The 17,126-nt window shown below is 36.2% G+C and overlaps 1 protein-coding gene across 1 annotated transcript in view; it reads right to left on the minus strand.

Moving 5' to 3' along the window:
* Positions 1 to 1,548: 1,548 nt before the first annotated feature.
* Positions 1,549 to 17,126, minus strand: part of LOC136040236 (phospholipid phosphatase 5-like) — a 38,242-nt gene continuing 22,664 nt past the window's right edge. The window contains exons 5-7 of the mRNA XM_065724441.1: positions 9,143 to 9,271; positions 4,748 to 4,927; positions 1,549 to 2,208 (exon numbers count right to left, since the gene is read on the minus strand). Coding sequence (XP_065580513.1) covers positions 2,066 to 2,208; positions 4,748 to 4,927; positions 9,143 to 9,271 — 452 coding nt within the window. The 3' untranslated portion in view covers positions 1,549 to 2,065. The remainder of the gene's footprint in view (positions 2,209 to 4,747; positions 4,928 to 9,142; positions 9,272 to 17,126) is intronic.

Consider the following 17,126-nt stretch of genomic DNA (forward strand, 5'->3'; position numbering starts at 1 on the left):
TTTTACTTCTGTATTACAGTTGTGGCGATTACATCGAGAAAAAACACATACCATTCCCAAATGTCACCTTTTTCAGCTATAACTGTGACCATTTTTTTTTGGGGGGGGGCGTATATTCCATCTAAAATTTGTTTCCAAGTGGGATTCCCTTGCAGAATTGCAGAATTCGTATCCAAGCCATTCGGTAGAAACTAATTTTGCTTTTTTTCTGACCTCTTTCTTTGCAAGATTTTAGCTTTTTTACAGAATTTTATAGATATAAATTCCCAGCAATTCGAAAAGAAAAACTTGGGCCCATTTCTAATGTCAGTGTTCCCAAAATAACTTCGTCTTATTGCTTTAGGGTTTTCTTGGCCCAGGGACACTTATGAAAGTGAGTTCCAAGCCTTTCTTTAAAAAAAAAAAAAAGAGTTCAGACTTATAAAACTGTAAGACCTGTATTTAGTGTTTAGATATATAAAAAGCGAACCATAAAAAGCGGCCCATATAAAAAGCGAATAAGGAATAATTTTCAGGACCATTACAAACATTATGTTTAAAGTAAATTTATCTTACGAGCGTGTTACATTTGTAACACGTTCAGCATATGTAACACGAGCGTGTTACATTTGTAACACAGTTCAGCATTATAGATATAGCCTGGGAACCATCAGACCTAATCTACTACCAAATGCAATTTCTCCACAAAGCAAATGTTATCATTATTTGTGTTAAGGTTAAACGCCCTTTCGGTACTTTTTTTTTATATTTAATTTACGTTCAGCCATTAATAAGAACAGAAACCCGTACTAACCTTAAAGATTTTTTAAGTCTGCTTCTTTCAAACAGTTCTTGATAACGAGTTTGAAAAATTTTATTGTTTGAAAAAATAGAGTTGTGACAAAAAGTCAAACTTAATCGTAAAGAGCGAGGCGTTAAAGAGGGGACAACCCCTGTCATATACGGAACAATTTCTGTTCGTTTTAAGTTTTAATGTTGCTCCTTACTTGCAGTTAAAAAACTTGTTTTTTTTTTATTTAATTATTAATAAGATGCAATTTATACTAGTACTAATGATAACAATAATTATATCATATGAAACTATAGATCGACGTTAAAACTCGAAAGCCCCAGTTTTCGTATTACTGGCCAAGGCCATGCTCGAGGACTTGCAGAGAGAACCATCGGTCATTCCTGATTTTTGCATTGAAGTGTCATAGAAAACATGCTTTGTCGTGCCAGGTCATGTCTTTGGCAACGGAGTTGAGTGCTCTGTAGAATCCGTCTTTTGATTCGTCAAGGGCATCATTGGTAGGTCCGTAGGATACCACTACTGTCAGTTTCCCATCAACACCCATGATCCGAGTATTCCATAAAAAAAAACTAATCCTTTGCGCAACTCTTAGGTCGTTAACCTAGCACTGCATACACAAAATTTTAAAGATAAATAAGCGACGAGAAAATATAGCATCTGTACCTCTTGATTCTTAGTTTCCTTATTTATTGCTCAACGAAAAAAAAAGAATCTGAATTGAGAAAAAGTAAGCACTAATAAAATTCAGGAGGCACTTTAGGAAATATAAATTTATTAAAACCCCTTGACAATTAAAACAAGAACTCAAATGGAAAAAAACAAAGCTTCAAAGATGTAAGGTTTGGCCCACTCCACTGCGTTAACTCAAAGAGCGTTATGAGACATGCTTTCTCAAACTTAGACTTACAACCCATCCCCTCAAAGTAAGCAACTTCTATCAACTGGTCCAGCGTGTTTACGCTGTCTTATGTTTATACTCTAAATCTTATTTGACTCCTAACATATTTTTAAGTTTTTTTTCCAAAACATGGTTTATTCGCACTCCCACAAATGGCTGAGAAATGTAGCTTTCGACATAATTTTTTTTGCCACATCTTGGAGGTCTAAAATAATCTTTCTAGCACAAACAGTTTTCGTTACTAGCTAGAAAAAAAAAACAACTTAGAAACCCATTTAACAATTTTTCCATTATTCTGTAACAAATATTGTTGAGCATACTGCTTTTTGAGTTACCACAGTCGCGTCGTTGTAACTTAAGAGTAAAATACATTGTCACACATCTCTATACCGCCATTCAACCTTCTCTGGTATCCTTTTGGAAACTGCGGCCTCGGAGGTTGAAGTCACAGAAGGAAAATAAAGTCGATAGCTTAACCAAGAGACGATTATCCCGATTGAAGAGCCGACGGAAATATCTAATTAAAAGAAATGGTGAATATAAAAGTATCTAATAGTATCTAACATAAGTTATTTACAACCAAATTTACGAAACCAAGAAGTTAGATGTTAAGATCTTATGAATCTATTAACACGAATAAATACAAAAATGTTTTAATACTGAACTTTTTAATCATATCGATGGAGAAAATTTGCATAATTCTCGTTCAAATAATATATACACTACTGTTAGAAATTTGGAAGTGAGGAAGGAACCGAACGGGCCGCGGGCTTACTTCAATCTTTCTCTTATATCAATTGCAAATACTTGCATGATTTTAGTTCATACAAGGTGCAGAATGTCAACTTTCTGCAAAAAAGTGGGCGGTGCTGTGAAAGGTGTTTGGGATATAGAGAGTGGGAAGGAGTAGAGGAGCAATTGATCCACTTTGGTTTCCAAATAACGTAAATTCAAATTATTTATGTGAGAATGGTTCAAGCAAGGTGCAACATGTCCATATTTCCATTACGAACTGAGTCGGTCCGCAACTCGGACTTATTTTTACGCTTATTCATGTCTTCAGTTTTTTTCTCACCGTGTCACCAAAATTTTAGAGATTGGACTTGAATATTTTTACACCGACTCAGTACTTAGCACTTTTTGTATCGTTTGAATTCAGTTTGTTTTTGCACGGAATAAAAACTAAGCTCATTTTTTGCCCCAAATCAGTCCACACCCTAGACTTAACCCGCTTTTACTAGATTCAGGACTTGGCTTATTGCTGCGCTGAACCAGGGCTTCGCTCGTTGCTGTACTGAGTCACCAATTAGCTTGCTTTTAACCAAGTTGTCTTTTCACCAGATCACCAAAATTTAACAGCTTAGACTAGCTTCGTGTTTGCATCCAGACAGTCCGCAGCTAGGACTTAGCTTGTTTGAGCTATGAAAAGAAATGTCGGTAGCGTGGACTTAACTCTTTCCGGGGCAGATTTGAGACTTGGCTCGACTTTGCAGAGCTTCAACAAAATTCCAGAGCATGTTTAACAGTAAGTCAAGATCTGGCCCAATTTTGTACCAAATTAGCATTAAGATCTTTTTGGCCAAGTCAGTCTGTGGCCTGGGGTTCGCTCATTTTCACAATGAGACTGAATATCCTTATATGATCACTTTTGGTCCTTAAAAAGGGCACCAAAACTTTATATTTACTATCAAGTGAGTCTCCTCCCAAGTTTATGTGATGTGAAGATCCTTTCCCTACAAAGTGGCAAATAAAACGAAGAAAAAACTTTACCTTTGTTTTTTTTTATCTCTGCTATAAAATAGTTCTCGCGATCATACCGACAAAATTTCTTTACAATTAGAGAAATTATAGCGCAGTTATAGAGGAGGACACAGTTACAAGTTTCAATCCTTTGGTTTGTGATTGTCCTCCTGATATTGTTGTCATTACCTTCCATAAAGATATCAAAATAGCCCGATAGTTGATCAACGTTTTGCACATAAGTTGTGAATATTAAACACTGTCGTACTAATGAATTGTTGTGAAGATTTTCGGAATCAGTAAATGTCGCTGGAAATCTAGTGATATTGTTATTTTAATGATACCAATATTCACAGAGTGGTAGTTCTTAGCATTAGCTGAATCTAGTCCGTCAGAACAGATGTTAAGTCAAAACCAATACTCAATTGACCTGACCTTAGAGAAGACCAGTCAATCAGAATATCCTTCTGAATAATTTGACTGACTAACATGTTTATAATTAAAATAGAAAATTACAGTGCCATCGTCTGGTTTCACCACAGAAATAAACAATATAATTTGATAACTAAAATAGAATAATGCAAAGTCTTGAAATCGGCTGAATATAGGTGATAGTAGAAACTTGCTGAGATTAAGTGTGGAATCTGCATATATCACACTCAGCCACACAGTTTGTTGAACAGGAGAGTGTCAATTTTAAAGACTTCAGAGAAATCAAATATCAGGCATATCCAGGAGGAATAGAAACGTGATTATTTTTTGTGGTGAGGATGATAGAAACACCTATTACTTCATGTAGCAAAATAGGTTACTAAGAACATTCAGGCCTAAAAAAGTCTGAAGTCTTAATAGCTTAAAATAACTACCTTCTTGGCGAGGCTGGAAAAAAAACTTCTTGTCTAATTCAATAACAAGAAGAAGTAGTTTGTTCTTCAGACGATATGAGAGCCTGCATGGGTAGACAAAAAGCAACCTTTCTTAAAAGAGAATCAGTGTTTTTTTTTCTCAACCACTCTAAGCTTTTGCAGCATCAGTGCTAAAAAAAAAAAAAAAAATAAAATAACAATAGTTGGATGCGCCCCTCTATAAGCCTGTCGTTCGAAATGTATTACACGCAACTCTAAAATCAGAATTTCTACAGATTCACAGATGGAAAATGTAGATTTTCTGTCTTGACTTAAGTGACGCAAAAAGTGCAAATATAAACTATAATCTAAGAAAACTTCAAGATCAACAACCAGCGTAAATGCAATACAGCTATTTCTAACTCATAAAATTAAATCCCTGAAATTTAAGTTACATATTAGAAAGCTTACCTTGCCAATGATGATGGTAGTCACAGGTTCTACTGACAGCTATTAGAAGAGCAACAATTGGTGGAATGAGGGTGGCAACTAGACGAATGCCACCACAACGCTGTTGATGAGACCCATTTGAAAATGTCCTTAGTTTTGCAGAGAGATGAAGGGCAACAAACCACATTGAGCAGAATGAAACTAAATGGAAATGCATACATAGGAAGGCATGAAAACTAAATCATTTTATTCAAACAAGCGACTTCATTTTTTACAAATTTAGAGCGTAGATTTTGCATAAATAATAATTACATTCCTTGTACAAACCCATTGAGAGCTGATTGGTTAATGGTGCGTTTCGCTATTTGAATGCGAAGGAGATTCAACTTTTGTTTCAATGATGATTGAAGAATTGTTCTCTTTTGAGAAAACCGAAATATTTTTAAATACTCAGAATCTCTGTTAAAAGCTAGACCTAAATCATGGCCTCCCTAAAACTATAGACAATAACTTCGTCATGTGAAATTAAACAAGCTTGGTTACTAAAATAGTATGGTCCAACTGGTCATAAATGTGTTCTGCAAAGGTAGAGTCAAAATTTTCTAATTTTTCCACTTTTTGAGAGTATTATAAATTGAATTAGAGTGCTGAGTCATTTTATCTGTAAGCCGTTAATCCGTCCCCCCTATGTACCAAAGACCACAAGAGCATGGGCTGTAAACACAGGAGTATTCCCCTTTCGAGATTTTTACCCAGATAAACTTTAGAACTGATAGTTTTACCGGGTCAATAATAAGTACAAATATTATTCTTCCTTGGATCTTTTGGAAATGTGTTCTGAAACTCTTTTTACGTAAGGGAGACCAAGAAAAACTGTATTTTCCTTTTGATTTGTGTTATCTGTGTCACTATTTGAAAATTTTTGCATACGTTTTCCAATCCCAGAATTTATAAACCTAACTGGATAACCATTCCCAAATAAGACATCTCTAAGATGGTGAGCTCTGAATACAAGGAACGTGGTGAACAAACTTGCAATGCTCTATCAACTAGAGAAGTGACCACTCCTCTTTTCACTGCAGGAAAATGATTAGAAGAAAATTTAAGTAACAGTCACTTTGTGTAGGTATTCTATAGACCCCAAACTCAAAACATGTGTCATTATGGTGCATCAGATCATCCAAGAAACAAAGCCGCCTATCTGCAACTGTTCTTGAGTAAATTTAAGTTCTGGATCCAAGGAGTTAAGCAAGTGAAAGAAAGACCCCAGAGACCACCGTGATCCCATGGATAAAAAATATCTTCTTTAGAACGAACTCAAAATTCAGGTTTATGAAGACTTTACAAAATAGCCCTTTTTTCAAGACTTTCCATGAAGATACCAGCTTCTACTGGTGAAAGGGGGCGCCAATTGGAAGCCCACATTTCTGTCTATAAAAATGTTTCTATAATGGAAATAAAAGGAAGTTCTACTGCAAAGGGTTGTGAATGAAAGAGGTATCAGATTCGAAAGAGTAGAATTTTCTGATATAGATGGGTTAGAATTAAGTTTATGCTCCCAAAATGAGTTTAGCCTTTAGGGGATCATAACTGATATACATTGAGTCCGCTTCAAACTGCCAATTCTTGTATTTGGTTTTACGAAACTTGCTTTATTTCCAGAACAAGATCAGCGGAATTTTTAACGTAGAATTTTTGAACCTGAATTAGTGGCGGGAAAAGTAACTGGTAAGAATCTCCCTATTTTTGCTGTAGGTAAATTAAATGAGGAAACAATTAGTCAAAATGGATTACCGGGCTTATGAATTTTAGGGAGGCCATACAGACATGGAGATGTACAGCCACGTTGATAAAATCTTTTGTACAATTGATTTGTGATCTCACTGTTTCCTTATAGATAAGAAAGCTCTTTTTGGACTTTCTGAACAAACTTTTTTGTGGGATCGGTAGCTAATTGTTCACTTATTTTGGTTCTTTGATATCATTGGACAGGTGCATCGATCATGAAGTTGATGGCCACGCAGCCATGACCTCTGCCGTCTTCGGTAGACAAAGCTATGTTTGAAAGAAGGCGATGATCAATCGAGCCACCAAAACGAAGATTCTCGGAGCGTCAGTCCATTAAATCTTGCTGGACGGAGCTGAAACTATGCCTGAAACTGTAGCTGTCCAGTGCTGTCTCGACACTCTTCAATCTAAGTGGCTTCGGATAATTGAGGGAATCTGATGGACAGACTTTTTCGGCAATGGTCACCAACAAAGTATGACTTCCTATTCGCCCTTGTCACACCAGGTTGCCCAGCGAACACTTTGCTAGTTCGAACATCCTTTATGACTGCCTGTCGATACTACGGCTCGAAGTCTTTACAACTTCGAACCAATCAGTAGTGGCTAGAAACGTCCAAGAGGAAGGCCCAAGTTCCGGTGGAGTGACAGCCTCGGGAAGTTCTTGGATCAGACTGGAATTTTGTGGTCTGATGCAGAGGCCCTTGCTGACCGCCCCTCGTGGAGAAGGCTGACGACGCTCTCAACACTACCCCAGCATGAGGAAAGTAAGTAATTCATAAAAAAGTCTTGCAAGAAAAATTATTTTTTAGTAGAGCAAAAAGCTATATTAAAACCTAAATCAAATAGAAATGAAGTCATATAATAATTCAAACGCAAAACTAACAGAAATTAGTGTGAATACATAAATGAAACCAAAAACCAAAAGAAATTATTTCCGCGAATATTCAGTGAAAGCAGGGGTTCCCAGGGCAGTGTCCTGGGACCTACATTCTTTCTTATCTACATAAATGACATGGGAGACAACCTTGCAAGCCTTCTGCATCACTTTGCCGACGAAACGATAACACACTCAGCCACCCCAAAACACAAAGACCAACACAAGACTCCCTTTCCCTATAGATGGATCTTTATAAAATAGAAAAGTGGTCTGATAAATGGATGATCAATTTTAATGCATCAAAAAGAAATGAGCTTGTCATTACCCGATCAAAGATGACACGTGAACACCCGAGTTTCATTTTCAAAAATGCAATTGTAAAGAGAGTCGACGATTTTCGTCTACTGGGGATTCCTTTCTCCACCGATCTCACTTAGAATAGCCACCTTAATTGGGTGTGAACCTCCTGCGCAAGAAAGCTCGGAGTTATTCTTCGCTGCAAAACCTTCTTCCATCCAGCTCAATTATCCCGCTTTACTAGTCCTATATCAGAGCCACAGCTGAATATGACCTTAGATCCTACAGAGCCAAGAATGGCGCATAGGGAAAATATGGCCTATGCGCCGGCTGAATATGGATGCCCACTATATGCTGGTGCCCTGGAAACCCTGTAAGCACCACTTCAAAGATCCAGAATAGGGCAAACAAGGTGGGCTGCGTCTCTACACGTGACTCTCTTCATCCTCTAAATGAAAGCTTTGATGTAGCGTCCATGGCTGTTTTCTACAAGTACATGAATTCGCCTCCATCTAACGAGCTCTCTTGCATTGTTCCCCCTTTGTCCAACCGACAAGGCAGACGCGAAGGCAGACAGCTCGGTCTAAATATCTAAAGAAGGACACGCCAAGAATTGAGTACTTGAGGAAGAGCTTCATCCAGCGTTGCACTTTCATTTTGAACGATCTTCCTGGGGATGTTATTCCTGCAAATCCCTCTGTTAACCATTTCAAAAGAAGGTTCAACAGATATTTAAAACCTCGAGGTTTCAAAATGAGATAATTAAATAGCAGCATATCAAATACCTTTTTATACCTGACGATGTAAACATAGGAAAATAACTATGACTAAATAGTCGCTTTAAACATAAAGATAACAGATATTACTATGAATGAATTATGAAAAGAGCAGACATTAGAATCAATAAATAGGTCGAGCTTAAAACGAGTAGATATTTGAACAAATAAGAGTAGAGCTACCCTTCTCCTAAGCCCTCTAAAGCCCAGAGCATCATTTGCACTTGATTTAAAACCAAGTGTATTTCCAACAAAGTGGTTTTTATTTGTTGAAACATCAAAAACAACAAAAGAAAATCACTATTCTGCAGAAAAGAGAATTTTCACATATATTACAAATATAGCTATATTAATATAAAAGTTTTACTAAACAAAAGTTTGTTGGCTCTTTTTTGAACCTAATTTTCAGGCAAACCACTGTCTCCCCCTCCACCTGAATCTAAAAAAAAGTGTAAATAGGATTCCCTTGATGCAGCAGCTTACGGGTGAAGTTTCAAGCAATTTGGAAGAAACTTATCACCCATTTTTGGGGGAGCCAATATTTTTTTTTGTTCGTTGGGTCCTCAGGCAAAGGACTTAAAGATACAAGTTTCTTTTTTAATATGTATGTCCTTTTGATCACTGTGTTTTTACACTGCCAATAAGATAATATGGCTTTTAAATAAGAAAAAACCTTACAAGAGGAATGTCCACTAGGAAAGCTTTTGCGTCCTTCGTTAATGATTTCCAGATCACCAGTGCATTTCATATTTGGATATTGTATACCGTCAGGAAAACATCGATAAAAGAAGTCCGGTCGTGGTCTCCCTAGATAAAAGAATAAAGCCCAATATATAACAAAATACTAATAAGTAGAGAAACATTTATTCTTTGTATCTCAAGCTCGCGGTGATTTTTCACAGTAATGAATAAGCATAAGAAATTTTCTCGAAAAAACTAAAAAGGGTTTCTAAACTTATTTTGGTGATAGCATCCTGGGGTTACTTCCCCCCCCCCCAAAAAAATAATACTTAAACCTCTGATTTTTCTTTGCGTCATCAATTAAAATAATGTTTCTGCTTTGGATCAAAAATTCCAGGAAAAACTGAAAAAAAAAATTTTCAGTTGCTATTTGGCTTGATTTTTTTCTATTATTTCACAAGTCTCTAATTAATAAGGAAGGTTCATGTAGGCCATTGGGTGGCTTATGACGGCATTTCATGTTTACATCATGCTTTCATAATAAGCAGTGAAGAATAATTCCCAATGACAATCGAAAAAGTAAAAAAAAAAGTATCAAAGAGGGAAGATACAGAGGGATTTGTAAAAAACACGAGGCTTCAGTGAATATCGATTGGATATTCTTTCTACTTCTTGAAGATGATCCAAACTGAAGTTGGTGATAAAACACACAAAAATAGTCAAATTATACGGAGAAAAAAACTACAGATGAATAGTAAAAACCTCGAGACTTATGGAGAGGAGAGAGGGTATCACAAATCCAAAGGATCCCTTCTGTTAGGATATAAGGTTTGTTAAAGTGGAACAGATCAATTTTACTAACTTTTCAAAATAACGATGCTGCAACACACTCAAACTTACAGGCAGTAAGTTTGACAGCTGCTGGAGTGTTATATAAACAACTGATTCTCTTCCACTTTAACCAGTACCAGAATCAACAGTCACTGAAACACCATAAATGGGAAACTAACTCAATTTCATTCACTTGATTTCAGTGATCTTACATCTAGAAAGCAATTTTTAAAGACTTGATTCCTATTTAATAATGAACCTTATGGAAAATGATTGTGAATAACAACCTGACACAATATAAATAATTATTAATTTCTCTTCGTCAAGATTCACCCACGTCCAGCATTAACTTTCTAGTTGTTTTTATATCTTAATCTAGATTTAACAAAATATCCGAAGTACAAAATTAGCAATAAGCCATGATGATCCCTTAAGTGTTTGTATAGAAAATTTGACCTCCTGACTGTAATGAGATCCTGGTAATCCTATCTACCATACTCCAATTAATTGAAAGAAAATGATGGAAATCGAAACTTCAATTCAAAAACTGTTCCTTCCTCTTAATGTTAAAGGTTGTCGCGCCTTTTCTACTTTGTTGAAAATCGGACATATTTCGAATATTTAGATTTCACTTTTTTTAGGTAACACACTAAGCGTTCTAAACTAAGGTATATACTAAGCGTTCAGGTTGTTTGCATTGCATGGATGTTTAGGGCTGAATGCCACATTTTGAAGCAGCAACAACCAAACAAACGAAGTTATTCACAAGAAAAAACAAGAAGAAAATCACGGAAATACAAGAACAAGAAACAAATATACATCAAACGAAGACACAGACATAAAAAATAAAACACACAAACGAAAGACACACGCACACACACTCTTGATTTTATAAATAAAAAGAATCCACAGATAGATGTATATACAGACAAAAGGGCTATCAAATAACCCGCTTGGCAGGACTTTTATCGTCTTTCTCTTCTCGTCTCGGTTGACAGCTCTGGGATCCGTCCCTTGCGAACAAGCTCGGTTTTTTTTTGTCCTCACAAGTATAGCCTGAGGTCACCTCTTTCCACTCACTTCCCTCGCAATAGTCGTCATCTCGCTCATTCAGTCGCAAGTTTGTTACCCTGACTGCAAAATTTTGGTTTCGTGGTTTTATTTTTGTTTCTGTTATTACACTGTCTATGTCCATTCCCATTCTCATGGTTCCAAAATTATCCTGCACAGATTTATGCGTTTCTAGCTTTATTAGTTCTACTTGTTTTTAGTGTAAAAGAAAAATCAGAAAAAAGAAAATCTATAGCGTTGCCTATAGTAAAGGCCATAAGGCTTCAATGTTTTATTATTATTTATTTAAAAAAAATTCAAACTCAAAGCGACAGAAATTACTATTAAAAAATAATTGAAACCCAAAACGAACAGAAATTAAATAAACAATCATAGCCAATTAGCATGCCACAGGTACAAACATAAGTGAATAAATAAAGCTTAAAACAAATAAAATTTAAATTGAGTATGCAAATAAAGTTTAAAATGGACGAAAGTTACTACACACAAGAGTATGGCTACTGTCTGCTTCTCTAACTGTAAAAGTATAAAGCGTACTCCGCCATTGGCCCTTTACTGAAAACTATATGCTTGTTGAACAGTCCTGGAAAGAACTAACAAATTAAAATGAAAATTTGGTATATATAATAGTAATTGCTGAAAGCCCATCAGTTCAGGATTGTATTTTAGTGCAATTTTATTTGATTTTTAATGTTGTAACAAGAACAAAAAAAAATATTTGTAATACAATTCGTTTTCAGTAAAGCACCAACTACGCAGTAGGCTTTAGACTCTTACAGTTAGGAAAGCGGGCAGTAGCCAAACTCTTGTTTTTAGTAGAAACTATATGTGTTTTGAACGGTCTTGGTAAGAACTAATAAAATTAAACAGAACATTTGTTATATAATGATTTTAATTGCTGAAAGCTCATCAGTTTAAGATTCTATTTCACTATGAGTTTCATTTTATTTTCCGTGTTTTAATAAACACAAAAGCAAACATTTGTAATACAATTCGCTTTCAGTAAAGCGCAAATGACGCAGTAGATTCCCTAACTTTTACAGTTAAGAATTTGGTTTATCTAGTTAGTTAAACCACGTTTTCTACAATGTTGCACTAATTCAAGTCGTTTTAGATGCGGATGACTTGCATAAGGTGTTTGAACTGGCATGCCTAGATTATATCCCCATACGATGGCCGATATTTTTCAAACTGACAACAGTTTTGCCACGTTGTTTTGGAACCATTTCTTAAACAATTGAGCCGTTTTCAAGAAATAATATAGCCATATACATCAACCATCGATGTATATATACATTGATCATACCATACATAATAAAAAAGGTAAAGGATACGGCATTAGACTTTGCAGTCCCTACCGGCGGTGCTAATCTCCGTTCCTTGGCCCTTCAGCCAGGAAGTGCATTGGGGGGGGGGGGCAGCCATCCTGTGCTTTCGCACACCCTTCCTGTTTACCTTCCCCAGATTTCTCCAGGTACCCAATTAGAGCTGGTTCGACTCTGGCTAAGCTTACAAAGTCACGCCACTGACCCCCATCCCAAACTGAACAATTGGGTACACTGGGATTCGAACACGCGTCCTCTCAGGCAAAGGATCCTGAATCCAGCGCACCAACCCACTTGGCCAGGACGGCTCTATATATAATAGGATGGAAAAAATGGAAATGTGAAGTTGTGATTAAAAGTTTAAAAGCTTGGCAAGGACCCGACGGCCCTGCGGTAGTGAGCAGGTGCGGGTGACAAAAAGCCTACGAAGTGGCTTTCTTAATAGAGAAAAACACGGCGAAGCCAAGACAACTTTGCTTGTTTGTGTGCACAACTTTGTCTGTTTGTGTGTCCAGCATAAAGTGAATAACTATTGAAAATGTGTGCGATTATAAAAAATTCTAAGCCTACGATGAAAAAATCCTCTAATAAAGCCCCAAAAAATATAAACTAGAAAAAAACAAAAAATTGGATTTAAAATGGCGGAATAATTACATCATGCGAGCGATGTAGGCCCTACAAATAATTAAATAAAAAAAACAAGTTTTTTCAACTGAAAGTAAGGAGTGACATCAAAACTTAAAACGCACAGAAATTACTTCGTATATGAAAGAGGCTGCTTCCTCATCGACGCCCCGCTCTTTACGTTAAAGTTTGACTCTTTCTCTCAATTCTTCTTTCTAAAACAGTAAAAAACTTTAGCGTAAAGAGCGGGGCGTTGATCAGGAAGCAGCCTCTTTCATATACGAAGTAATTTCTGTGCGTTTTAAGTTTTGATGTCACTCCTTACTTTCAGTTGAAAAAACTTGTTTTTTTTTATTTAATTTCTGAACGTTTTTGAATCAATGCATGTTTTGATTTTGGCTCTCCGCAGAGGAATAATCAAAACGAAATTTGCATATTTTTTTTTTTTTTGGCTCAATGGCTTTCTCATAATTTTGAGAAAAAAAGAGCGGGGGACGAAGCCTAGTTGCCCCCCGATTTTTTGGTTAATAATAAAGGCAACTAGAACTTTTAATTTTTTACGAATCTTTTTATTGGTAAAAGATTTACGTAACTTATAAATTAGCTTACGTAAAGAACTTTTGTATTCTCATGTTTTTATTACATATATGAGGGGATTCGCCCCATCGTCAGTACCTCGCTCTTTACACTAAAGCTTAAATTTTATCCCAATTCATTAAGAATGACCCCCTGAATCACAAAAGCCGTAGAATAAGTAGTTGAAATTACCGAAAATACTTTAGCGTAAAGAGCGAGGTATTAGAAGGAGGTGAGCCCCTCATATGGGTAATAATTTCTGTTTGTTTTAAGTTTTACTGCTGTTCCTTACTTCCAGCTGAAAAAGCTTTTTCACTTTTATTTTTTAATTGTTTTTTTTTTTAAATAATGCTAATAAATCCTGCACTCCCTTCATGGAAATTTTCTTCTCCCATTACAAATTCTCGAAGGAAAGTTCCCCCAGCATATCCCCCTCTTCTCAACCCCTCCCCCAAACCAAAAAAATCCTCCTGAAAACGCCTGTATACTTCCCAATAACCATTACTATATGTAAGCACAGGTCAAAGTTTGTAACTTGTTGCCCCTCCCACGGGGACTGTGGGGGAGTAAATCGTCCCCAAAGACATAGTTATAAGGTTTTTCGACTATGCTGAATAAAATGGCTTTCTCAGAATTTTGATCCGTTGACTTTGGGAAAATAATTAGCGTGGGAGGGGGCCTAGGTGCCCTCCAATTTTTTTTGTCACTTAAAAAGGGCACTAGAACTTTTCATTTCCGTTAGAATGAGCCCTCTTGCAACATTCTAGGACAACTGGGTCGATACGATCACCCCTGGGAAAAAAAAACAAAAAAAACAAAAAAAAAAACAAAAAAAACAAAAAAAAACAAATAAACACGCATCCGTGATCTGCCTTCTGGCAAAAAATGCAAAATTCCACATTTTTGTAGATAGGAGCTCGAAACTTCTACAGTAGGGTTCTCTGATACGCTGAATCTGATGGTGTGATTTTCGTTAAGATTCTATGACTTTTAGGGGGCGTTTCCCCCTATTTTCTAAAATAACGCAAATTTTCTCAGGCTCGTAACTTTTGTTGGGTAAGACTAAACTTGATGAAACTTATATATTTAAAACCAGCATTAAAATGCGATTCTTTTGATGTAGCTATTGGTATCAAAATTCCATTTTTTAGAGTTTTGGTTACTATTGAGCCGGGTCGCTCCTTACTACAGTTCGTTACCACGAACTGTTTGACAAAAAGTAAAACGATGAGGCATTGTTTGAGGACAGCGCTTGCCTAAGATGGGGTTAGAAATAGTTAATGAAGATTGAATCAATGAAAAGAGGGAAGTATCCTGCAATTTTGGGAAAACTCTGATTAAACCCCTGTATAAGAAAGGAGGTAAGAGTAAGTTTGGTAATTATAGAGGCATCAACCTGGTTTCTATAGGTAGCAAATTACTTAGTATGATCATACCTTTTAGACTTAAATATGGTGTAGATAAAGTTTTAAGAGAAGAGCATTGCAGTTTTAGAAGTATGGTTTTAGGAAGGGAAGAGGATGTGATAACCAAACTTTCACTCTTAGATTAATAATTGAGAAGTGCCTGAGTTACCAAACGCCTTAGTCCTCAAATTTTATAGATTATGAGCAAGTGTTTGATTCAGCTGACTGAAGAGCTTTAGCAAAGAACTTATCCTAGTATGGTATACCAGACAAATACATTAAAGTGATTAGCGCTATGTATGAGAATAACATTGCTGCGGTTAAGGTAGGAAATGAGGTTAGTAACTGATTTCTTATTAAATCAGGAGTTAAGCAGGGTTGCGTTCTATTTCCATTTGTACGGATCATTTTGATGGAGTTCGTCTTAAGGAACAAAGCATAGGCAATTGGAAAACACGGAATCAAATGGGGAAGTAGAAATCTTCTCGATTTAGATTATGCTGATCATTTAAGCACCCTAAATGAAGGTGTTAGCAAAATGAATGAATTTTTAGAGGTTATGCGACTTCAAGGTGCGAGAATAGGTTTGAAAATTAATGTTAAGATGACTAAGTCGTTAAGGCTAGGAGTAAGCAAAGATGTAAAGGTGATGTTGGCTAACGAGAAGATCGATCCAGCATACAACTTCCCTTGCATAGTTAGTATTATTAGTAAAGACGGGGGGGTGCAGTGATGATGTTAAAAGTAGAACGGCCAAGGTCCAGGGTATTTTTTCACAGTTGAAAAATTTTGGAAGAATAGAAAGATAAGTCTGCAAACCAAAATTAGAATATCGGAAGCTTCTGCAATGACAGTGGTCAAATATGATCCTGAAGCCTGGGCGATCTGCAAAACAGGAAGATTTGCCAGATGTTTTCTAGAAAAATTGCCTACGGATTGTTTCAGGTACCACAATGACTGACCATATCTACAATAGTAGGCTGTGCGAAAAGTGTAGTTCAACCCCACTTTCTAGGGCTATAATGAGGGAAAATTTTAGATGGCTAGGACAGAATCTAAATGAAGGATGACAGATTGCCAAAGATTGTCGTTTCTGGCCAACTATCTAGGGCCAAACGAAATGCAGTTCACGGCTGCTAAGAGCGGGAGGATGTCATAATGGAAGATTTATGGGCAATGAGTACTTCCTGGGAGGGTGTATAGAGGAAGGCATTGAACATATTGAGATGGAGGAGGATCTTGCGTAGCTGTGTTGGCCCCAGGCGGCTTGGTGCTGCATTGAGTTGTTAGCAGTAGTATTAAACGAATATTTCTGTTCTATTTCTAACAGTCATCATCAGCAAGTCAGATATAAATACAAAATAAGACTTACAATAATATACTGGACCATTAAAAATAGCAAAAAATGAACCAGTCCAGGCATAATAACTTAAAGAAAGTTCAACATGGACTAAAAAACAAAAAGACAAGGCAATTCATTCAAATAAAAAAAAAAACCTCGATAATGTTTTCAATGCGATTCTTTCTTTTTTGGCAGCAAAACCTAAAAGGTCTTTTTGATACACGTTCATTTGGCTTCGCAATGTGATCCGTTAAATTATTTTTAGTTAAATTTGCCTACAATGCCTTGAGTGAATATTCTCTCAAATTTCTATTTAAAGAAGCATTATTATTTAACACTAGTTTAATTTCTATTGCCTCTTGAAAAACTTGTTTCATACCAAAATCATTACTAATGAGGAGGGTGATTTCAAAAAGTATTAAACGGCTAGGGTTTTCAAAAATATCACTGCTTACAGCAGAATCAAAAGAAATAGGAACACTATTAGAAATTAAAGTCTTGGCTATATTATCCTCATGCTTTTGCAGGAGCTTTTCCAAATTTTTTGGGTTCTGCCCCCATAATAATTGCCGCAGTCACATGGTATGTGATACATACGTATTTGACGAATAACTGGGGTCTTATTTTTACCAAAGTAAAGCCAAATTGTGGTTTTTAAATTACTTGTAAAAACTAAATACACATTATTTTGCGAATTTTTTTTTTTAATTTTGTGATAATTTTTGGTACCGAAAGCCCTACCTCCCGACTGCAGCACCTGGAGACTGGCTAATAAAATATACCGGAAATTAATTATTTTGGTAATG

Source organism: Artemia franciscana, chromosome 2 (assembly GCF_032884065.1).
Source record: "Artemia franciscana chromosome 2, ASM3288406v1, whole genome shotgun sequence".
Classification (NCBI taxonomy): domain Eukaryota; kingdom Metazoa; phylum Arthropoda; class Branchiopoda; order Anostraca; family Artemiidae; genus Artemia; species Artemia franciscana.